The sequence below is a fragment of the Acomys minous genome, assembly GCF_964271855.1.
Source record: "Acomys minous genome assembly, chromosome: 17".
Classification (NCBI taxonomy): Eukaryota; Metazoa; Chordata; class Mammalia; order Rodentia; family Muridae; genus Acomys; species Acomys minous.
In genome coordinates, this window is record NC_140500.1 from 14,637,734 (window position 1) to 14,662,324 (window position 24,591).

Here is a 24,591-nt window from a genome sequence, read left to right on the forward strand (position 1 = left end):
CTGGGATTCCAGGGTGAGCCACCCCTGGAACACTCTGACCCAGTCTCACTGTGTAGGCCCAGGCTGGCCTCAAACTCACTTCAATCTGCCCATCTCTGCCTCCTGTGTGCTGGGATTAAAGGTGCGTGCCACCATGCCCAGACCTACTCAAAGACTCTTTTTAAAAAAAAAACAAATAAATTCCTAAATAGCTAATGCTTGCATGTTTTGCAGTGGCTAAGTATAAGGAGCCTAGTTTCTCCACAATAAAAATTTCTCATCCTCTGCTCCACATATTTTTGAAAGTTATTCCCTCAGCTCCCTAGGTGCCATGTACACACTCATACCCACAAAAAAAATCTTTAAAATATTAAAATTTTTAAGAAAATAAATATAAGTAAATAAATTTGCATTTAAAAAATAGTTGCCATCACATCTTTATTACATAATCAAGTGAATAACTTACCACATAACAAATGCATCCCACCTCAAGAATAGATACTGCTCATTTATAGAGTTCAGGGTGAATGTAGGCTAGATCTCTTAGTGAGGCTGAGGGGCAAAGGGGAGGGGAGGAGTAAGTGCCAGGAATTTATGGCAAGAACAAAACCAAGTTCTCCTGGCAAGGAGAAACAGGTCTGGTTTACTCCAGTAACATCCAGAAGAGCTCCAGGCAAACTGCCTGAAGGTCTGGGGTTGGCAACAAGTTTGGAGGTAATATGAGATGAGGCGGTCACCCTTTAAGTCAGTGTCTGCACTTTCGAGGCTATTGTGGGGCCATGCACTGGGAGAGGACACTTAGGGACTGTTAGCCTCTCCTCTCCTCCCCAGGCAGGAAGGCCTGGGAGGGCGCAGCCAGATTAACTTCCGGTGTGAACTGAGATGGGTAAAGTAGAGAGCCAGACCTTTCTTCGTTTGTCCAGATCTGCAGTTCTGACCTGTGCTGAGTGATCCTCGTAGAAGCCAGCCTGGTTAGACTAGTTGCCTCCAAGGACGAACAAGTCAGTCAGTAGCCAGGTGACCAGATGTTTGCTCATATTCGTGGGAGAGGTAAGAACCTCGCCTTGAGCTGCCCACGAAGTATCCTAAGGACGGGACAGATGAAAACCCCGGAATGCTGCGGAAGAAGCAGTCTGGTAGATGCAGCAGGCCCAGACAGGACAGCACGTGCTGGGCAGGCTGCAAGCCTCTCGTGTACAGTTCCCTTAGGATGCTCTGGGCTCAGTTCACATCTGCAGGACTCCTGGCTGGACCTGCTGCCTGACTCTGGTCGTCCCACTCTTCGCAACACTTAGCTGTCCCCTTTCCGACCTTCGTAGTCATTGTATGGACTGGCCGGAGCCTGGGCCCTCGGGATAGAGAAATCCTTCGGGCGATTCTGTGAGGGAAGCAAGCAGTCACATGGTTAAGCCTTCTTAGTGCCCTTCTCAAAAGATCTCTACAGGTCCCTGCCCCCCCCCCCCCCCCCCGCCAGCCTGTGTGCCACCACAACCCCAAAAGGCAGACTGTAGAAAAGAAGGTGGTCCCTTCATGGTGAGCACTTAAGAGCCACCAAAGTGGTGGCAATATTATTCCCAAAGGACAAATATTCCTGGAGAAAAGGAAGGGAGGGAGGGGAGGGAGAGAGGGAGAGAGGGAAGGAGGGGAGGGAGGGAGGGAAAGAGGGTGGGAGGGAGGGAGGGATGACACTTACCTGCAGCTGGAAATGAGTGGAATAAGGTGCATAGAGTGTGTCCCCCATTTCCTCAAGACCTGAAACAGAGGGAGAGGAGAAACTGAGGCACCGGCACTCCATCTGTGCTTTCCTCCCTGTATCAGTTGTCATGGTGTCTATGACAGTTGGTCCCAATGGACCTCAGTGCCTGGGAAAGGCCAGGCACTGCCCCATCCTGGGACTGTGGGGATTTACTCACTTCCTAAACTTGGAAGCGTTTGGGAGCAGTTGCATTCTATGTATTTGGGGACACTCATAGGGTTTCTAAACTCGAACTGGCTTTAAAGCCACTCATTCATTTCCTGACAAACTGACCTGCCCTTGTCTCCTTACTAAATACTTCTTCACTTAAGATAGTGTGGGGACCTGGGCATTGGTGTGCACATCTGCAATCCCAGTGCCTGGGAGGTGGAAGTAGGACGATCACGAGTTCAAAGTCATCTTCAACTACATAATGAGTTCCAGCTCAACCTGGGCTCCAGGAGAACTTGTCTCAAAAAACAAAATAGGCGCAGTCAAAGGAGGTGGGTGGGTAGAGGCACTTGCCACCCAGCCTGATGGCCCGAGTTCCATCTCAGGACCTACATGGTAGAGAAAACAGGCTTCTGAAATTTGTCCTCTGACCTCCACATATATGTGTGTTGTAACACACACACACAAAAAATAAGTAAATAAATAAGCAATATTAAAAATTTTATTAAAAAAAATAATTAAACAAGCAAAGTTAGTATGAAGAATATAAGGTTTGCCCTGACTTGAAGAAATACAACAAATACACAAATCATGACTGAATGAGGCAAAAGCTAACAAGAACATCTCAGTCCTATAAGCACACATGGTAGAGGCATTCCTAAGACAGCCTGGGGAATGCTGCATTCTCAAGGAGGCAGAAGGCCACATCGGACAAGCACCTTGATTGGTCATAGAGGCCTGCAGCCAGTGATGGCTTGATCTGTCTGGGCTGAGAGAGAGAGAGAGAGAGAGAGAGAGAGAGAGAGAGAGAGAGAGAGAGAGAGAGGTTTCTGGTGAGGAAAGCCCCACTACTTACACAGACCTAACACAACAGGATGTGGGGAGTCCATGAGCACCATATGCAGCAATAGACAGTGACTAGAAAGGCATCTGAGAGAGGAAGCAGCCATGGACCCAACCCATGGAAGGCAAGACATCAAGCCAGGCACACACCTGCAATCTCAGCACTCCAAAGACAAAGGTGGAGGATTAGCATAAATTAGAGGCAGTCTGGCCTTATAGCAAGTTGTAGAATAGCAAGGCCCAGGCTCAAAAAGAGTCAAACACAAAAACAGGAGCCTTGGGGGCCTAGGGACCTACAGTAGAAGTACAGGGTAAGGGACGAGACTGAGGCCCTGGGAGTGGCCGGAGAATTTTGTTTCCACATGCTCCAGGAAACTCTCCATCCAAGCTGTAAGACTGCAGACTGGGGCTGGGACGGTTCAGTGGTACAGGGCTTGCCTGTCATGATGGAGAGGCTCTGTGTTCCATCCCTAGCACCTCTCTCTCTCTCTCTCTCTCTCTCTCTCTCTCTCTCTCTCTCTCTCTCTCTCTCTCTCACACACACACACACACACACACACACACACACACACACACACATAAACACACACTCACCTACTCTCTCACATGCTCACACACAAAACAACTATACACGCTTTTAGCCGAGTCTGGCAGTATGCATGATCTGGAGAAAGAGGCAGGGGCCTCAACACACGGTCAAAGCCTGCCTGGTCCACAGAGTCAGATCCTGGCTCAAAACAAAATCAGCCGAGCCAACACCTCTTTATCGATGGATCCAGGAACCCAGCCTTGAAGGTCCCTCTAGCCTGGGCCAGCAACCACTCCCCTTCCTGAGATCAGACTAAGAGAACAGCATAGCCAACAGACAAGCAATAGATCCCCACAGGCCAGGGACATGTCTAGCCCTCAGCTTAGCTGTGTTTTCTTCTGAAAATACCATCAAGGCCCCTGGTTCCTCATAACTGAGGCAAAAATCAAACTATCACTCTCTTTCATGACATATGGGATTCTTTCCCTCCCATGGGCCCAGAGAGACATACAATAAAAGGTGGCTGTTCTAAGTCAAAAACCTGGTGGACTTTATGAAGACATTTTTCCAACTTGTGCTAACAAGGCTTCCTCTCTCCCACCTTCTATGACCATGGAAGGAAATCGTGGCTTGGGTCTATGCATTCAAAATCCACAAAGCCTCCAGTTCTGGGAGGAATGCCTTTAAAAAAAAAACTGTATGTATATATGTATGTATGTATGTATGTATGTATGTGTGTATATATGGTATGGTATGTACATTATGTGTTAGTGCTCATAAAAGCCAGAAGAGGGCATCAGATCCCCTGGAGGCAAGTAACAGGTGGGTGTGAGCCACTCAATATGAGTGCTGGGATGGGAGCTCAGGTCCTCTGGAAGTGCAGTACATGTTCTTAACCTTTGAGCCATTTCTCTAACCCCAGGAATGTCCTTCATGTCCCTGAACACAGAGCCCAACATCACCCACATAGCACTAGGGGTTTGCCTGTGTGGGATTTTGTAGAAAGTACTGAATGAAGACCTGAGTGAGAGGCAAGCTTCTAGTTCGACTTGACTACAACTGAACTTTATGGGAGCTACAATTAAGAGATTGTCTTGATTCGCTCTTTGAATCATATTGAAGCTGAAAGACCATGGAAACTTCTGAGAATGGACTAAGTGCATTCTGCATTGTGATCCAGTCATGAGCCTATTAGGGCCAGGGAACGGAGTGTGGTGCTTTTTTGTATGTGTTTTGTTGTTTTTGTTTTTCTTGATTGGTTGGTTGGTTGGTTGGTTTTGGTTGGATGGGTTTTTTGAGACAGGGTTTCTCTATGTAGCCTTGGTTGTCCTGGACTTGCTTTAGAGACTCACTAGCCTGGAATTCACAGAGATTCGCCTGCCTCTGCCTCCCTAAGCAGAGGTTAGTGCCTCACCCCCACTTCCAGTTAGTTTACTCTCTCTGCTTCCTGCTTGTGTTTGAAGATGTGTAAGAACTATCTATTTTTATTTGATGTGCATGAGTGTTTTGCCTGCATGAGTGTGAGTGAGCTGCGTGTGTGCCTTGTACTCCTAGAGGCGAGAAGAGGGTGCCAGCTTCCTGGAGTTGGACTTATCAATGGTGAGCTGCCACATGGGGTGCTGGGAAACAAACCTGGTCCTCTGCAAAGGCAGCATGTGCTCCTAACCAACGAGCCACCTCTCCAGCCCCTGTTTTGGTTTTGGTCTGTTTACTTGCTTATTTGATTGTTTTGTTTTTGAGACGAGGTCTCATGCAGCCCAGGATGACAATGAAAATCTGATCCTCTTGCCTTGACCTCCCAAGAGCTCACTCTAGGCACGAGCTTCCAGTGTCCTTATCGTCATGGCCAAGGATTCTTCCTCTGTTTTGTCTCAGCTTTCTCAGCTTTCTCTTCTTGGTTTGGGAGTGTTCTGTTGTGTTCTGTCCCCCACCCCCACCCCCCCACCCCCCTACCCTACCCCCCATCTCTGTTCCTCTTCTCCATTGTTAGGGTTATAGGGTGGCTGCAGGGGCCTTGGATGGGATTACAGTGCAATTAAGAAAAAACTGGGAGGCACGAGGGCAGTTAGGGAACGGCCTTCTGCTGGTGTGATTTCTAGAAAGTTACAGGTTTTATGGCTTAGAATGGCTTGGTGGTTTAAGACAACCTCATGTAACCCAAGCTGGCCCTGGCTTACAAGTGTGGGGCACCACACCCACTTTAAGTGGTGCCACTGGAGGACCTCCCTGGTTTCTCATGCATGCTTAAACAAGCACTGTACAGACCTAGATGCCCAGCCCACAAGTGTTCTGAGAGCAGTCCTTCTATATAACCCAGGCTGACCTTAAAGTCATGATCCTCCTGCCTCCGTCTTCAAGGTGCTGAGATTAGAGATGTATGTGCCTGTGTGTGTGTGTGTGTGTGTGTGTGTGTGTGAGTGTGTGTATGTTTATGTGTGTGTATGCGTGTATCTGTGCACGTGTATACTTCGTATATTTGCGCATGCGAGCCTGCACTACCACGCCTAACTCTCGCCCCTCCCCCAACTCCCCCCACTCCCCATCTTTACACCGAGGCCTATTTAATCATACCTTGGGTGATTTCCTCTTGGGAGTAAGCTCTGTTCTCCACACCGTAGCTCTGCTTCATGAGCTGAGGTTTACAGAAAGCATCTTCAACTGGGTAGTCTGTGAGGCTCCGTTGCTTTGGGAGCCGCTGAAACTCAGGGAAGACATAAAACGCCAGGAAAACCCAGCCATTGGCAACCAACGCCGTGCTGAGAATGGTGTCGTCCCATTCAGGGCCAATGTCAGGGATCAGGAGCAAGATGATCCAGGCCACCCAGATGGCGATGGAGAACAAAGAGGTGAGGCATATGTGGACCCCATGACGCTTCCAGCCAGGGAAGGAGCCACAGAAAATGAAGAAGGATGCGAGGAAGGTCAGCGCCATCAAGAAGAGCACGTAGATGAGCAGCATGACAAAGTCCTCATTGCGCCGAGGGGCAGGCAGCTCAGAAAAGACATTGACATTGGTCCTGTTCATGGTGAGTACCAGGTATTCAATAGCGATGACATCTTGGACCAGGCTGAAGCCCACTGCCAGGCTTAGGATCATAAGCCACGACAGGGGCTTCCTCCCTCGGACCAGTTTGATCAAGTTGAAAGTGTGGGCCAGGAGGCAAGAGAAGCAGATGGCGAAGAGGACGCCGAAGAGGAAGAAGCGGGTGGGTCCTGTGGCTCCATCCAGCTTGATGATGAAGGCGAAGGTGAGGCCAAAGACCCCTAGCACTCCCAGGAGGAAGAGAAACTGGGTGGGGAGCATCTTTCGCCTGTTGGAGTCCTGCACTTTGCAGATGAGGACCAAGAGGGCAAACATGAAGGCCACTGTGGCCACAGCCCCTACGGCGGTCAGTGTTTCCAGGGCGATGCCCCAGCCTTCAGCCAGGTCACAAAGTCTGTAGTACCTGGCATCCAGGTCTGTGCGACAACCGCTAGGGGCAGCTCTAGGGGTAGTCATTCCGCTGAGTCCTGCATTTAAAGAAGAAGGAACAAAAAAGTAGGACCTTTAGTTTTTTATGACGTCTTGCTGAAGCAGGCTTTGACGTTTGAAAGCATTTAGAAGGTAGAGGTAGGATGATCAGGAGGAGTTCAAGGCTAGCCTCTGCTACCCACTGAGTTAGAAGCTATCCTGTACTGCATGTGACTGGATGGCTCAAAATCTAAAACAACAGCAAAAAAAAAGTCACTTAATCAGACCATGGCATCTAAACGGCACCTTTGAGGGGTCTCGGGGATTAGATAGCATAGACTCCCCATGAGTGACTCCCGGTGGTTTTATAAGTGGGAGGGAGACCAGAAAAGATAAATGTACAACCACAGGCTTTCTGTTTCCTGTCATGTGACTGACACCTTGGGCCATGTGATGCCTTGTCACGTGATACCTTGCTGTACCTCCAGATTTGCCAGCAAGAAGGCCATCCCTAGATGCTACTCCTAATTCTTGGGCTATAAAAGTAAGCATTCTTAAACCTTGTCTCAAGAAAGAAAGAAAGAAAAAAACAGGCAAGCAAACAAACAAAAAAGAAATAAGCTTTTTTTCCTCCCCTATATATAAAGTTGCCCAGCCTCAGTTATCTCACTACAGTAATGAAAATTAGCACCAACAGATTTCCTGAGTCCCACTGCGTGCCAGTCACAAGACCTCTGGACTGGGGATATTGGTCAGTAGCAGAGCTCGTGCTTAGCATGCAAAATGGCCTAGGTCTAATTTCCTCCAGTAACTAACACACACACACACACACACACACACACACACACACACACACACACACATAGACATGTACAGACACACACACACACACACACACACACACACACACACACCCTGTCAGAAGTAAACACGCTTAGCAGGCAAGGCAACGGACACGGGTCTGTCCTGGCATCTCACCCCTCCCTCATCTCAGGAGTCTCTGTCTGCAAAGGTTCTTCTGGTTCTACACGTCCCTTGCTGCTCCTTGTCAACTGCCACTTCACCTCCCCAGATTCCGTTGCTGCCTGTTGTCAAGCGGACGCTACTCATAATCACTTCATCTTTAGGAAGGACTTTGAAGCTGGTGACACTAAACCTTGACAGAGTTTAGTAACCTCTGGCCCGGAAGACAGCTGTAGCACTGAACAACAAAAAAATAAAAATAAAAAGCATCATTTGCTAGTTTCATTGTAGCTGTGCAAGAGTGTGTCCTGCTTGGTACCTCCCAGCTCCCAAGACCAGGGTTCAATAAAGGCATTTGGTGGAGAGAGAGAGAGAGAGTGTGTGTGTGTGTGTGTGTGTGTGTGTGTGTGTTGAACACAGTACTTTATACATGCTATGTATGTGCTCTACCCCTAACCCCACAAATAACCTTTTAGAAAGGCTTTATGGTTTGTTTTTTATAATGTATTCAATTTTTATTTTATGTTCATTGGTGCTTTGTGCATATGTGTCTGTGTGAGGGTGTCAGATCCCCTGAACTGGAGTTACAGGCAGTTGTGAGCTGCCATGTGGGTGTTGGGAACTGAACCCCCCTATTGGTTTTCTTTTTTAACGACCCAATGTGTTTCATTCCAGCTGCTTATAGAAATACATTGTCGCCCCACAGGCAAGCCGTGGTGGTTCATGCCTGTAATCCCAGCACTGGGGAGGCAGAGGCAGGTGGATCTCTGTGAGTTTGAGTCCAGCCTGGTCTATAAAGCAAGTCCAGGACAGCCAGGACTGTTACACAGAGAAACCCTGCTTTGAAAAAAGAAAGAAAGAAAGAAAGAAAGAAAGAAAGAAAGAAAGAAAGAAAGAAAGAAAGAAAGACATTGTTGTTATTGAAGAAAATGCCTACCACCTCCACCACCCAGTGAACCCACTGCCCTACCAACCAGTAACTACATACGAGGGGTGGAGCCTCGTAAGCCCCTCCCCCTTCCTAAGAGGGTAGTTGACAAGCCCTGATTCAGTTTTTGAGACAGGGTCTCCCGCAGCCCAGACTAGCATCAAACCTCTCAAATCCTGGGTTTACAGGCCAGCGCCACTGCAAGCAGCTACAACAGTCAAAAGTCTTAGTGAGTATTTTGTTTGTGGATGACGAATTTCTTTGGGAATCACCAATGTAGTTCACCTATTAAGCCTCCTCTGTCCTCTACCTCTCCCCAGCTGATGGGCTTGCTCAGCAAGTCTCAAAGTGTCTTAAGTACTTTGAATTTAGTCAGAGGAAAACAAAACTCGCTTAGAAATGAGGACGACTGAAAAGCTGCTGTGGGACCAGAATGTGGTCCTGAGAAGAGAGAGAAAGAGAGAGAGAGAGAGAGAGAGAGAGAGAGAGAGAGAGAGAGAGAGAGAGAGAAGGAAAGTGGTGTGACACAGGTTCTTAGCTTTGTTCTAGAGCTTTTGTTTTCTTGCTCATTTGTTTCTTTGGGGGGATTGGGTTGGGGTTTTTTGGTTTTTTTGGAGTTTTGGGGGGATTGTTTTGTTTTTTTCTTTTTCAAGATAGGGTCTCTCTGTGTAGCCTTGACTGTCCTGGACTCGCTTTGTAGACCAGGCTGGCCTCGAATTCACAGTGATCCACCTGCCTCTGCCTCCCAAGTTCTCGGATTAAAGGCATGCGCCACCACCACCCAGCTCTCGTTTGTTTCTTATTACTTATTTGCTCACATATTTGGAGCAGGGAGGCCATGCGCATGCCACAGCACACATGTGGTGATCAGAGCACAACTTGGAGTTCTTCTTCCACCATGCAGGCCCCGGAAAACTGAACTCACACTGTCAGGCTTAGCAGCAAGCACCTTTACCCACTGAGCCATCTCCCCGGGCCAGCTTATTTGCTTTTTGAGATAGGGTCTTACTTTAGCTGAGGTTGGCTTGGGCTCCTATCAACGCCTCCCACCCCCCACCTCTCTCTCTCTCTCTCTTCTCAGGACCATCTCAGCCTCCTGAGTGCGCGGAATACAGACCTGAGACATACAGGCTGCAGGACAAGAAACCTTGGTGCCGCCTTAAATCCTTTTGGAATGGGTCAGGGCAAAAAAAAGGTAGAACGAGCACATAATTGCAGGGTGAGGGAGGGGACATTAGGGGAGGGGAGGAGAGAGAGGGAGACTGGAAGGGAGGTCCTGCTGAACTCAATCTCAAGCCCTCTGTTTCTCTTCAGACTTGAAGTGCTTTGAATATAAAATGTCCCCTGTCGGGCTCATGTGTTTGCACACTTGGTCCCCAGCTATGGGTCAGCTTTTGGTGAGGTAGGCCATTGTGGATAAGCCTGTAGATCTCATAGCCTGGCCCAACTTTCTTGTCCACTCTCTTCTTCCTGACCGTGGAAGCCATGTGATCAACCCATGAACTCCTGTCTCCGTGTTTTCCCCATCATGATGGCTGAAAGCCCCTCAAACTGTCAACCAAAAATAACCCCTTGCTCCATCTTGACAGCTCTTTGGTCACAGCAGTCAGAAAGGTAATTGGGTTTAGGGTGCACTGTGTGTGTGTGTGTGTGTGTGTGTGTGTGTGTGTGTGTGTGTGTGTACAAAATCACTAACCTGGTTGACCCTCTCTCTTCTCTTCTAACAGGGAAGCGCTCCAAAGCAGAGGCGCTGGGCCCTGAGGCAGCTTCACTGCTGGCTCGCTCGCTTGCTCACCGAGCAGTTCCACATCACTCTCTCCCAGCCCCATCTCCTTTCTCTCCCGACCTCCTGTCATTAAAATATGGATGGAGTACTTCTAACCAATCCAAAACCAGGCCTAGGGGTGAGTGAGGGCAGGGCAGAGGTAGCCTGGGAACCTGGGTGACAAAGACAAAGCTCTGACTAGTGCTGACCGTAGGCATGGCCTTGGCACGTGGCACTGACTGGTGTGCCCGGACAAGTGGCAGCATTTGATGAGCCCTTGGCTTCTGGGCTCCACTTTCCAGACTCCTCTTCAGCACTATAGCAGTGGGGCTCACTCACACGGGCGTAGAGCCCAAAGCTGGCTCTGCATGGCCCTTCCTAGCAGATTGCATGAGTGAACTAAGACAGCTCAAAGCTGATTCTGTCTTTCTGATAGTCACCTCATTCAGTCATCAAAAGTGACAACAACGGTGCCTTCCTCTGAGGACTGCCCTGGGGGTGACATCAGTATCTCAGCCCTGCAAACTTGTGACTTGGTAACATTTTCACTTTCTCTCCAAATTCAGTCAGTAGTAACAATAGTCACAATATCATGAGGAATTAGATGAACATCTGCTGCCACATGCTGGGTTGGCACTATGTTGTTTGTGCTTTATGATGCAATCTCTTCTTTATATGCTCGTATGTAGTAGCTCATCTAATAATCTCAAGTGTGTGTGTGTGTGTGTGTGTGTGTGTGTGTGTGTGTGCGCGCGCGCTCGCATATGTTAATTCTTAGGAGACAGAGGACGGAGCTATGGCCTTGCCACGTAAGCATAAAGACCTGAGTTTGAATCTCCAGAACCCAGTTAAAAGCCCAAAGGGCAGTGAGTCTCTGTCACCCCAGGGCTTTTACAGGGAGATGGGAGGCAGGAGACTCTTGGGTCACTCTTGGGCCAGCTAGTCTGACATATGCAATGGTAAACAGTCATAGACTGCCTCTAAGAAGGTGGAAGGTAGGATCAATGCCTGAGGCTGTCCTCTTACCTCATCCTGAAATGAATGTATGACACACACACACACACAATCACATAATTTTTTTAAATGATGAACTTATATGTGCAGTGTCACAGAGGAAGGATATTTATAATTCTGTATTTCAGCTGGGCTTGGAGGCCCAGCCCTAAAATCCCAGCTACTTGCAAGAGGATTATGAGTTTGAGGTCCACCTAAACTACATAGCAAATTCAAGGTCAGCCTGGGTACACACCTTTGATCCCAGCACTTGAGAGACAGAGGCAATTGAACCTCTGTGAGTTTGAGACCAGCCTGGTCTAAGGAGCAAGCTCCAGGAACTACACAGAGAAACCCTGTCTTGAAAAGGCAAGATGATGATGGTGGTGGTGGTGGTGGTGGTGGTGGTGATGGCGTGGTGGTACTACACTTTTTAAAATTAAATTATATATGTAAAGGGCAGTTTGAAAGAGAAATGAAAAAGGATAAAGTCGGAGGCCACGCGTAATGGTGACTGCTTTGAAGACCAGTAGGAGGCAGAGAGGCAGTCAGATATCTGAGTTCAAATCAAGCCTGGGCTACATAAATGAAACCTTGTCTAAACAAGAAGAAAAAAGAACAAAGTATGACATAACTGTGTGGAAATGCCCATACCCACACAAACACATAATTAGAAATAATAAAATAAATCTATTTTAAAACACATAAATTGCTGCGTGGTGGTGGCGGTGCATGCCTTTAATCCCAGCACTCGGGAGGCAGAGGAAGGCGAATCACTGTTGAGTTCGAGGCTGACCTGGTCTACAAAGTGAGTTCAGAACAGTCAAAGTTACACAGAGAAACCCTGTCTCGGGGAAAAAAACAAAACAAAACAAAACATAAATTTCTTTTTATAAATTATTTTGTTGCTACTTCATAACTGTAATTTTGCTATTCTTGTTTATTGTAATGCCAGTATCTGATATGCAGGATATCTGACATGCGAGCCCTGAGAAAGGGTCATTCGATGCCCCAAAGAGGTCACAACCCACAGGTTGAGAACTGCTGCTCTACAGCATCATTTAGTTAAGCTCTGACTTCTGAGAGGCTTCCGGAACAAGCAACCCTCCCATGTAGTCAGTCTTCCTCCTCAACAAACACTAAGTGGACAATCCCGTGGGCCACGGCGAGCTCACCTGCCAGGATAAAGAGAGGGAGGTATGGTGAGAGCCGAGAAGCATGAGAGATGAGCAGACATGTGCGGTTAGGCGGGAGAGGCCTCAAGGAATGGCCAGAGGTCAGAGTTTAGGTCAATTCCTAAACTATCATGGGCGGCTTGGTGTTGCCATTGTCACAGGACAGGAAGCAGAGCCACTAAGTTCAGTTTGGTTAGAAATGTAGAACGTGCAAGTGGAGCAATCTAGGAATAATAAGAGTGCAAATCTTAGTGAAATTTTATTAAGCCATCTACTGCTTCATTTAGCCCTCAGAGCCCCACTTTAAACAGGGCCTCACTGTAGCCCAGGCTAGCCTTGACTCACTATGTAGCTGAGGATGGCCTTGAACATCTTTATCTTTCTCTACCTTTGTGTCAAGATTACAGGTGAGCTACCATATCTGGTTTTTTATTTCTGCTGTTGACAGTTGAGAAAGCTGGGAAAAAAGAAATTAAATTATTTGTCCATGGCTATGTGGGGTTTTTTCCCCCTAATGTTTTTATGGGTGTTTTGTTTTGTTTTGTTTTGCCTTCTGGTTTTTCGAGACAGAGTTTCTCTGTAACATCCCTGGCTGTCCTAGACTCACTTTGTAGACCAGGCTGGCCTTGAACTCACAGAGATCCACTTGCTTCTGCCTCCCAAGTGCTGGGGTATGGGTTTTTGACATATGCAAATTACCCAAATGTCTCATTTTTTTTTAAACAAAAGTTTTAAAGTGTGTGAGTGAGTATGTGTGTGAGTGTGTGTGTGTGTGTGTGTGTGTGTGTGTGTGTGTGTGTGTGTGTGACACATATACAGGTGCTCACAGAGGCCAAAAGAGGGCACCTGTCAGATTCCCCTGGAACTGGAGTCAGTCGTTGTGAAGGTTCTGAGAACTGAACTCAGGTCTTCTGGAAGAACAAATGCCCTCTCAGCTTCTTCCTCCCTTCTTTTTATTTATTTTTGGGGGAGGGGGCTCTTTTTTCTTTTTGTATTTTCAAGACATGGTTTCTCCATGTAGCCCTGGCTGTCCTAGAGCTCTGTATACCAGGCTGGCCACACACAGACAGACTCGCCTGTTTCTACCTCCCAAATGCTGGGATTAAAGGCATGTGCCACTGCTCCCCAGACTTCCTTTTTCTAAAGACGGGGTCTGGACTTGCAGGTAACCTAAACTGACCTCAAACTCACATCCTCCTGCCTCAATTCTTAAGTGCCAGGATTCCTGGCCACACCCGGCATTCCAAGAGTGTTTTCTCTTTGCCTGAAGTACATGAATTACTCTCCTAGACAGAAAGCCCTTCCTGTCCTACTCACAGCCCTGTTGCGTTCCTTCAAAGCTTAGTCCCAACTTACCATCTACTGGGAATTTGCATCACATTGTTATTAATCCTGCTTCGATCTAAATGTATAGGTCTCTTCCTAGACTTGACAGTGAAGGACTTGTTTCCTGCGTGTCTGGTAGTGACCACACCCTATCGCCAGTGCTGCCCGGTGTCCATAACAAGCTACACAAGAACACAGAGCGGGTGTTCTGTCTGTTGGCATCTCTCTCTGGTTATGTGTTCCGCTCAGGGATTCTGAGCAGGTATTTTGGACTAAGATTGACTGCTGAACACTTCCCTCGAGTGTGAGTAATAGGTGACGTATTTGTTTGAGACAGGGTCTCATTCTCCCTTAGCCAGGGCTAACCTCAAGCTCCTGACCCTGCCGCCACCGTCTCCCAGGTGATGGGCACTCATTCGTGAGCCGCCACACCCAGCCAGAGGAGTAAGAAATTTTTTAAGATGAATCTGTGCACACGGTTTCTAACCCTCCTACTTTCTCTCCCGGGCTGAGTTCTTCCAAGGGAGGAGTCCCACAAAAAAAATGTTTCTGCACTTGAAAAAGGATTAGTTTATGGGAAGTGCCTCCCTGGGATCCCCTGTACTTGTGACGTGACGATCCCAGTTCCCATCACATAACCATGACACACTGTGGCCGCATCCTGTGAATAATGCCTTACTAACACAACCAACCTGGGTTTCTAGGTAGAGACAGGAGGAAAAAACATTATCATAGCACCATAACCGACGGAGATGGATTTGACAACAAGGTTCAGGTTTCATTTGTTTGTTGTTTGTTTGTTTTCCACTTTCATACAGTGGACCCATCTCACTCTGATCCTAAACAAAGCAAATAGGCTTTAGATTAAGGGGAGGGCACAGTAACTCACTGGTAATCACTGTGTGCTGGCATATACCTGGAGTCCCAGCACTTTCAAGGCAGGTAGCTCTTTGTGTGTGTGAGGGCAGCCTGGTCTATATAGGGAGCGCTGGGCCAGCCAGCCCAACTTAGTAAAACCCAGTCTAATGGAACAAAACAAAACAAATTAGAGATCCTCCGTGTTAGTGTAAAGACTAAAGACTCACAACATGAACATGTTAAAATGTATATGTGTCATGTATGTGTGAGCATGTGCTTACATGCAAAGGCCCGGAAAGGACACTAAATATCTTCCTCTGTCTCTCTCTACCTTCTCTTGAGACAAAGTATCTCACTGCACCTGAAGCTCGCTGTTTTGGTGGCCTGGCTGGCTAGAACAATCCCAGGATCTGCCTGTCTCTCCAACCCCAGAGTGACAGACCTGCCTGGCCATATGCTGCTATGCCCTGGGGTTTTACATGGGGGGGGGGGGCTAGCTCATGATTTTACCTCAGGACCTCATGTTGACATATCAAGAGCTCTCTTATCGCTGAGCCATCTCCTCAGCCCCTGGACACTTTTTAAAATTGGTCCTTGGCAGATGCCATACATAAAATAAATAACCAACAAAATCTCAGAACATTTTTTCTGGATACTTTAATGGGAACACTGCCTATCTTCATACTGTTCATATCTCTATTCTTAAATAAAGAATTCACACCCTCTGAATCAGCTGTTGTCGAGCACTTTCTATAATGGCAGTAAGTAGCTCAGGCTTTGGAAGCCATGAGTTTGAAATATGAAAGTAGACACACACACACACACACACACACACACACACACACACACACACACAAAATAAGCATTAATATGTCCCCATGAAACTCTTTATTATGATGGAACAACAAAACTACGTACCATTTTGGACTGTAGACCATAGCTCACTACCTCTGCTCTATCTGATGGAACCTATCCAAATAGTCATGAATGTTTACCAAAAACTGAGTGTAGCTTAGAGCACAAAGAACGTGAAATTCTAAAATAAACATACAGACCAGGCGCAGTGGGCCACACCTGTACTCCCAGCCACTTGAAGCTGTGAAAGTGGAGACGCATTTGAGCCCTGGAGTTTGAAATGCTCCAGGGCAACTGATCAAGACCTGGTCTCAGCCGGGGCATGCTGGCAGGGTGCATGCCTTAGTCCCAGCACTTGGGAAGCAGAGTTTCAAGGCCAGCCTGGTCTATGTAGTGAATTGCAGGCTAGCCTGGGCTACAGTGAAACCTTGACTCAAAAAAGAAACAACCAGGTGTGGTGGTGCATGCCTTTAATCCTAGCACTCAGGAGGCAGAAGCAGATGGATTGCTGTGAGTAGGCCAGCCTGGTCTACAAAGTGAGTCAAGGACAGCCAAGGATACAAAGAGAAACTCTGTCTGGGGGGCAGGGGGTGAGGAACAATCGCTGAGCTTTCAGAAGGTAGCTGGGGCCTATAGTCCCACCCAGCACTCAGGATACAGAAATAGATCTGACTGGGGCAACCTGATCTAGGAAGTGAATCCTACTTGAGTCCCTTTCCTAAAACAATAACCCGAGTGGACAAGATGGTTCAATGGGAAAGGCGCTTGCTGCTAAGCCTAAGGACCAGAAGTCATTACAGAAGACACAGGATGGGAGAAGTAAACCAATTCCCTCAAGTTGTCCTTTGTCCATCACATGTGCACTATGGAATGCTCACACTACAGAGAGAGGGGGGAAGGGAGGGAGAGATGGAGAGAGGGGGAGAGAGAGGGAGAGAGAGAGAGAGAGGGAGAGAGAGAGAGGGAGAGAGGGGGAGAGAGAGGGGGGGAGAGGGAGAGAGAGGGGGGGAGAGAGAGAGAGAGAGCTCTCAAACAAGAAAACGGCCAGCATTGCTCTGAAAGTCAGATCCCCTCAAGTGAAAAATCCTGTTCCGTTTTCTGCCTACTGTTTGCTCCCAGCATTCCCTCTGCTCTATCTGTGGATCTCCAGAAGGAACAGAAAGAAATCCACAGTCCACATTCCTCTTCACACTCTGTTATCCTCAGTTACCTCTCAAGAATGGAATGAAATTGGAAATGCAAGTTTTCAACAGGCTGCTAAGGAGACTGAGCAACCAGAGAAGCAGGAGCTACACACAAAAAGAAAAAACAAAAACAAAAACACACTTGAGTACCCCACACACACACACACAGCCCCTCAGCATAAGGACCTGGGGGCAGGAAGCTGCTTGCTAAGCTGCATTGCTCCTGCAGAACCCAGGAAACACTGCACTGCCTGGCGCCAGGTAGAGACCTCTTCTTGGGAAATCACAGAGATTTCCCTTTGGGCCTGGGGGATAGCCTCTCCTGTCTGGCTTTGATCCTGGGGCACCTCCCAACCCTCCCTCCCTCCCTTCCCTCCCCTTCCTTCTCTCTATCAGGGGTGGCCAGCTCGCAAACCCCTAAGGGTGGAGTGCTGGCCTCACCCTCCCCTCCAAGTCCCCAGGCCCACTGTATCTGACGTGGCTGAAGAATTCTCCTTCAGGAGTGAGCTCCAAAGGATATCTTCACCAGGCTCTAGCAAAAGCCTAGGAGAAGAAAACTAGCCCGGAGAAAAGGCTGGCGTGTTGGTCCTTCCAATTCCTGGGTCTAGGCAGGCTTTTGCCATTTGGGAGCCTTCGCCATGGATGTTTAAGAGACAATTTTGGTCAGGCATGGCGACCTACACCTTTAATCCCACGTGCTTATGGTTACGAGCTTGAGGCCGGCCTGAATGTCTGAAAAACCAAAAGCAGTAGCCACTGTTTTCTTTTTTGTTGTTATTGTTGTTGTTTGTTTTGTCTTGTTTTGTTTTGTTTTGTTTTTTCAAGACAGGGTTTCTCTATGTTATCCTGGCCGTCCTGGATTCACTTTGTAGATCAGGCTGGCCTCGAACTCACAACGATCCGCCTGCCTCTGCCGCCCGAGTAGTGCGCCACCACCCACGCCCAGCTCTGTTTTCTGTCTTCAGATTCGCTGTGACCAGGCAGCCCCCTGTACCACCATGGTTCTCTGGGAAGACACGCTTTTCACCCTCTTGCCCACAGGCAGGAGAAAAGGCCTGTGACACTAGGGGCTCCAGGAAAAGTAAAGGGAGGCATGACTCCTCCTTGTCTTTGGCTTGTCACCCACATGAGCCTGGGGCTTTTGAGGAAAGTCTGGAAGTCACTCTGACCTCCACAGCCTTCTCTCCTTGGGCAGAAAGCGGATGACACCTTCCCCTCTACCCACTCTATTCATTTACAGTCCCTTGGAACTCAGATGGGAGTTGAAGGCTTCTAACAACCCATGTCACCCACCAGCGGCTGGGTAGCACCTGTGGGAGTGGCCTGGTGCCCTTCAGGATGGACCTCTCTTTTAATTTTAATATTCAAGACTATTGTTTTGCATTTTGAAACAGATACTTATGTAGCCCAGGCTGACCTGGAACTCACTATGGAGTCAAGGCTGGCCTTTAACTCTCAATCCCTTCTGTTTCCACCTCCCAAGTGCAGGTACTAACAGTTCCAGTTTGCTTATTGGTCTTTTCTCTCTGCCTTAGCCTGGGAAGCCCAGAGAACACATTTCGAGGTGAGTGACGCTAAGGGCATTCATCTCTTTCCCGATTTCATCTGTTTTCTCCTAACCAGCTGTAGTCCATCACAGGCTGTGCTGTCTCAGCTCTCCTACCCCGTAGCTCCCCACTCCCCACTCTCCGGATTTAAAAAGCTGAGGTCGGAGCGCTCCTCGGTACGCCCCTCTTACCTGGGCGCCGCGGCGCTGGAGGTGAACCGAGAACTTGAGACTCGCGCGTGGGAGGAGAGAGCGCGCGCCCCCGGGCCGCTGGGCACGTCCTGGGACAAGGATCCCGCCTTGGCCGCGCAGAGCAGTTATAAAGGCTTCTGTCGCCCGGAGGGAGGGAGAGGGTGAGCCGAGGGACAGGGGGCGGGGGCGGAGGGGGGGGTGAGGACACGCCTAATCCAGTTCCGCGGCACTTCTCGCTGTTATGAAAATAAAGTCACCGTGCCAGAGAATGAACCCAGAGCCTCCCTGACGTCAGAAGCACAGTCACTCATGAAATAGGTGGCGGGGGTTGTGAGAGAAGCACCCTAGACTGCCAGGCGGAGCTCTCCACAGCTAGCGCTCAGGCAGGTAAGAAAAGGCCACTGGGAGAACCCAGCTCTGGATGAGCGCCTCTGGCTGTCATCTCCTGATAGGAAGCCACACCTATCCTCCCCAGGGCACTCCAGGGCCCCAAGGGCAAACACTTAGCCAGCTACTCCTGGCAGCTCCTTTGTTACTTTCTGGGGGGAAAGTTGGTCTTCAGTTCCCCTTGGCATCACCTGTTGCACCATCACGCCTTCCTCCAGAGTGCAGGGAGGAGCCAGGCTTAAAAGAAAGAAGACGGCCACTCCCTTGTGGGTGCCCGGTCAAGGCTAAGGAGTTAAAGACAGAGGAAAGCTCCCCCTGGAAACCCATAGGTCGGTCCCTTGTTGGAACTTTAGTCTCAAAATCAGGTTAGTATGGCCGCGGGCTGAGAGATCATATCGGCCTTCCTTCTAACCACCTCTCCAAAAGTTTGAGAGAGCTGGTTGATAGGAACAGGAACAGGGACGCCAGATAAAATTCTGAAGGAATTTGCCCTTGGTGTCTGATTCCTCCTACCTAGCAGCTCTCCGTTATCAAGCCAGTCTGGCTGAAACTTGCCTGTTCAGTGGTCAAAAAAAAGTCCTGGAATGCATTGTTGGGGCTGGTTCTACCCTTGGTGGGCTGTGAGGGAGTGAGCATTTGAGGTGCTAAGAAAGACCTAAGGCGGGGGTTTTCAACCTTCCTAATGTTGTGACCCTTCAGTACAGTTCGGTATGTGTGGTGACCCCCAACCGTAAAATTATCTTCGTTGCTACTTCATAGCTGTAATTTTGCTACCGTTATGAATCTTAATGGAAGTATCTGTGTTTTCTGGTGGTCTTAGGTGACCCCTGTGAACGGATCATTCAAACCCCACTACGACCACCACCACCTTTTGTGGCAGCTAACCAGTTGAGAACCACTGGCCTAAGTGATTTTTTTTTCTCCTCTCCACACCCTTAAGTACTTTTAAAATGTAACAATCTTGCCTGGCCGTGGCATACACCTTTAGACTCAGCACTCAGAAGGCAGAGACAGGTTGATATCTATGAGTTCGAGGCCAGCCTGGTCCACATAGTGAGTTCCAGAGCATACAGGGCTATACAGAGAAACCCAGTCTCAAAATAAAATAAAGCTGGGCGTAGTGGTGCATGCCTTTAATCCCAGCACTCGGGAGACAGAGGCAGGTGGATCGCTGTGAGTTCAAAGCCAGCCTGGTCTACAAAGTGAGTCTAGGAGAGCCAAGGCTACATAGAGAAACCCTGTCTCGAAAACCAAAAAAAAAAAAAAAAAAGTTAACAATAATACTTAATAATAATAATAAAACAAACTCCCAACCACTTGAGAGACGGGAGCAGGAGTCAAGACTCCAAGACCAATTTCTACTACATCCTGGACTACAGAAGACCCAGTCTCCAAAGACAAAATCAGAAGGCGACTTGCTACAAATGGCAGTGCACGTCAGCATTCGAGAGACTGAAGCAGGAAGATGGATACCGGCCACCACCACATAGGGAGTATGGGGCAAGAGCCTGCCTCAGAAAGCCATGGGAGACGGGGAGGTAGCTGACCCAGTATAGCATGTGCTGCCCAGCCTGATAACAAGAGTCCAATCCCCAAAATCCACATGAAGGTCAACCAAGTCCAAGAAGAGAACCAAGACCGAAAAGTTGTCCTCTGACCTACACACAATGACCGTGCTAAGTCAGTCTCTCTCCCTCCCTCTCTCTCTCTCTCTCTCACACACACACACACACACACACACACTGAGAGACAGAGAAAAGGATTCTTCCTGAGCTTATATGTTATGGTGTGCAAGACACTAGGTTCAAGCCCTAGGACCATATTTCTGTTGATCTCATGCCTAAGAAATCACAGGCAGTACCTAAACTTGGCCATTACCCTTGTGGCCTGAGGTCAGAGGTCTTCAAGCACACTCCTCCTCTCCTGGAGCTCACCAAGAGACAGGTGCCAGGAGAAAGTACTTTGAGAATAATGGGGCCGAAAAGGGCTTCTCTCTGAACTTCTCCCATCTCATCTATGGAAATGTGAACTAGACCATTGCAAAACAGAACCATTAGCAGGCCACACATTCTAGGCATGGATGTGTACGTTGAAACAGCACAGTTTCCAGTTTCCAGCAGCTGAGTTGTAAGAAGTAAAATGGTATAGGGGAGAGATGACTTGGCAGCTAAGAACGCTGTCTGCTCTACCAGAAGACTGGGTTCCATTCCCAGCAACCACATGGTGGATCATAACTGTAACTCTCATTCCAGGGCACCCAATACCCTCTTCTGGCCTCTATGGGTACCCAGTACACACACATGCAGACAAACATACACAGAAAACAATTCTACACACACACACACACACACACACACACACCAGATGAGGTTTCTCTGTAGCCCTGGCTGTCCTAGAACCCACTCAGTAGGTGAGGCTGGTCTCAAACTCAGAGATCCACCTGCCTCTGCCTCCCCAAGTGCTGGGATTAAAGGTATGCGCCACCCCCACCCTCCATCCCCCCACCCCCACACACAGAGCTAACAATTCTTTTTTTTAATGGAGCAAGGGGCAGGTGAGATGGGCTGAAAGTGGGTAAAAGTGGCTGTCATGAAGCTGATGACCTGAGTTTTCTCCCACATAGTAGACGAGAAATGGCTGCAAATTGTCTTCTGACCTCCACACTTGTGTTGTGGCATGGACTTACACACTAAATAAATAAGTACATAAATAAATGTTTTATTTGGTTGGTTGGTTGGTTGGTTGGTTTTTTGAGACATGGTTTCTCTGGGTAACAGTTCTGGATATCCTGGACTTAACTTTTGTAGATCAGGCTAGTCTCAAACTCACAGCGATCCACCTGCCCCTGCCTCCTGAGTGCTGGCATTAAAGGCATGCACCACCATGCCCTGATAAATAAATGTTTGGTTTTTTTAAACATATACATTTATATTATTACACATATATACAATAAACTACCTGCAGCAAGAAGAACCATGAAACAATCAGGAATTGTATAAATGTTATATTCTTAGTGGCTATTTGTATTTGGCAGCCTTGAAGAAAACATCTTTCCTAATTTGGTGTGTCTAAAATTCTGAATGTAAATCAATATCTATCATATCTCATCATTATCAATTTAAAACATCTATCCAGACCTAAAAACATCTTGACCCCTAAACAACTAAGCTTAATTGTAAAACTAAACTATCTGGTCTTCAACCCCATCAGAGACTTGAGAAAGATTAAAATTAATCACCTGAGTATACAAGGGGGTGCAGGTTAACAGCTTCCCAAATGAGAATGTGAAATAAATGTATTTTTTAAATTGTTTTTTAACTATAAATAAATAAAGTACAAAGCTAGACATATTGACATGTGACTGTAATCTCAGCACTTGGGAGGTTGATGTTGGAAGGGTGTTGAGTTCAGTGATATCCTGAGCTATGCAGTGAGATTTTATGTATATAATGTGTGTGTGTATAGTTATTCTGCATTCATTACTTTATCAAACTTAGTCCTCAAAAATCTACAATGTTTTATATCTACAGTTCATGCCAGTTCAGACCAGCCACATATTGGGATCAAAAGTCATGTGTGGCTGCCACCCTGGACAGCACAGAGCTAGCTGTCACTGAGGGCACTTCCAGCCCTGAGTCACTATGTCTAGGGTGAGGCATATGACATTGAGCCTAAGATGTCAGGTCTGAGGAAGAAACAGGAGCAAAGGGGCCGTGGTTTCTTCTTTGCCACTGGCCCCTTTCCTGTGAGCCCAAGAGACCTCCCCAGGAAACTCAGAGACCTAATGAGAGCACAGGGAGCGGGTGGCACTTTCCCTGATGCCCATTGCTGTCACCAATCTAGACGATGTGTGGCTGGCTGCCCCAGGCCTGTGGCTAAGAGACCTCTTATATGGGAAGGCTTGCTCTCTGGTCCTTATGTTTCTCACTTTGCCACACTGACTTTGGATGTCCACCTATTAACCTGGAAATCTCCTCCCAAGTGAAACATTTCCCTCCTGGAGGAAAATCGGTAAGACTCGGGAAGTTAATGAAAGTTACAAGGCCCTACCCCAAGGTTAAATAAGCAGTTGACAATTATTAGAGAACAGAGACGCTCTGATGGAGATGCCTGCAAGCTGGGCAGGGAGCACGAATGATACTTTTATGAGTCATTGCCGGGTGCTGGAGTGGACTTTTTGGTGAAACAGCTGCCTTTGAGTCACCCATACCCCTGTAAGTAACCCTTTAACCATGCTCCTTATAAGAAATCCTGTGAGCTCATTGGTCACTAGACTAGACTTGGGTGGGACCGGTTCTTTGGACTATGGTCAGTGCCCTGTGTAGGGTGAGCAGACACTGGTTCATGTCTCCCCAGGAAAAGTCCTGGAACACTGCCTTGGCCTTTTAGCACTCTCTCCCAGCCCCCTTTAGCTTTTGAATTTTTACTTTGTTTTATTTGAGTGTGTGTTCAGGGCCTGCATCTATGTGTGTGTACCACGTTCATTCCTGGTGCCCAAGGAGGTCAGAAGAGAATATCTGATCCCCTGGAACTGGATTACAGATGATCATGAGCAGCCTTGTGGGTGATGGAAACCAAGCCTGGGTCTTCTGTAAAAAGCAACTAGAGCTCTTAACCACTGAGCCATCTCGTCAGCACCTGACTTTTTTAAGTGTGGGCGGGAGGAGGGTTAAAAAACAGAGCTAACATGTGTGTGCCTGAGCGTATATAGTGCACCCCCTGCATGAAGGTTCCAGAGGAAGCCACAAAAGGGAATTGGATCTTCTGGGATTGAAGTTACAGGTGGTTGTGACCCAGCATGTGGCTGACCTTCCTGGTCCTCAGGGCAATCAGCCAGTGCTCCTAACACCTGAGCCATCTCTCTCCAGCTCCTGGTTTTTTAAACATAATGGTGTTTTGGTTTTGGTTTTGGTTGTTTGTTTGTTTTTGGGTTTTTTGTTTTTTGGGTTGGTTTTTTTTTTTTGTTTTGTTTTTTCAAGACAGAGTTTCTCTGTCTGTGTAGCCTTGGCTGCACGTGGCTGGCCTCAAACTCACAACGATCCGCCTGCTTCTGCCCCCTGAGTGCTGGGATTATAGACATGAGTCACCACGTGCAGCTTTTTTTTTTCAGGGGGAGGGAGTGTTTGAGACAGAGTTTCTCTGTATAGACTTGGCTGTCCTGGACTAACTTTGTAGACCAGCACGGCCTCAAACTCACATCGATCTGCCTGCCTCTGCCTCCCAAGCGCCGGGATTAAAGGCGTGCACCACCACCACCCCCTGGCATCCATGCCTGGCTTTTAAACATAATTTTTGTTTGGGTTTTTTGTTTGCTTGCTTGCTTATCTGTTTTCTCCTACCCTCCTCTGAGCCTCTTTTTCTCCTTCCACGCCTGTGGATACTCCAGCCCATTACAAAACCAGAATGAAAGTCAGGCCAGCAAGTGATCTAGAACACAGAATTCAAGGAGGTACCCCCACCTTGCCTGTCAGAAGGCACCTCTCCGTAAATTCTGACCCAGAGGCCTCTTGCTTGCCTCTTCTATCCCCAGCCCCGCACCTGAGTTCTTGGCATTGGTTATCTGGAAGGTGAGGGGGACTCTAGGGAGGGAGGAGGTGCTGATTGACTTTGAGATGCTCCTGGGGACTGGAGGGAGGGCCCAGTGGATGGGATAGAGTTCATTTCATGAGCCTTTTGTCCCACATATGTGAGTTATCTGGACAGAAAAAGTT

General features: G+C 48.0%; 1 protein-coding gene and 1 long non-coding RNA gene across 2 annotated transcripts in view; one reads left to right on the forward strand and one right to left on the reverse strand.

Moving 5' to 3' along the window:
* LOC311587827 overlaps positions 1-24,591 on the forward strand; it is a 48,090-nt gene that overhangs the window by 1,395 nt on the left and 22,104 nt on the right. The gene's annotated exons all lie outside the window — the stretch shown is intronic.
* Positions 401-18,634, reverse strand: GPRC5A (G protein-coupled receptor class C group 5 member A). The gene is made up of 4 exons (XM_084765023.1): positions 18,494-18,634; positions 5,829-6,767; positions 1,673-1,731; positions 401-1,357 (listed from the first exon to the last, which is right to left on the reverse strand). Exons 2-4 carry the CDS (start codon positions 6,754-6,756, stop codon positions 1,271-1,273), a joined length of 1,074 nt encoding a protein of 357 aa, XP_084621149.1. The 5' UTR covers positions 6,757-6,767; positions 18,494-18,634; the 3' UTR covers positions 401-1,270.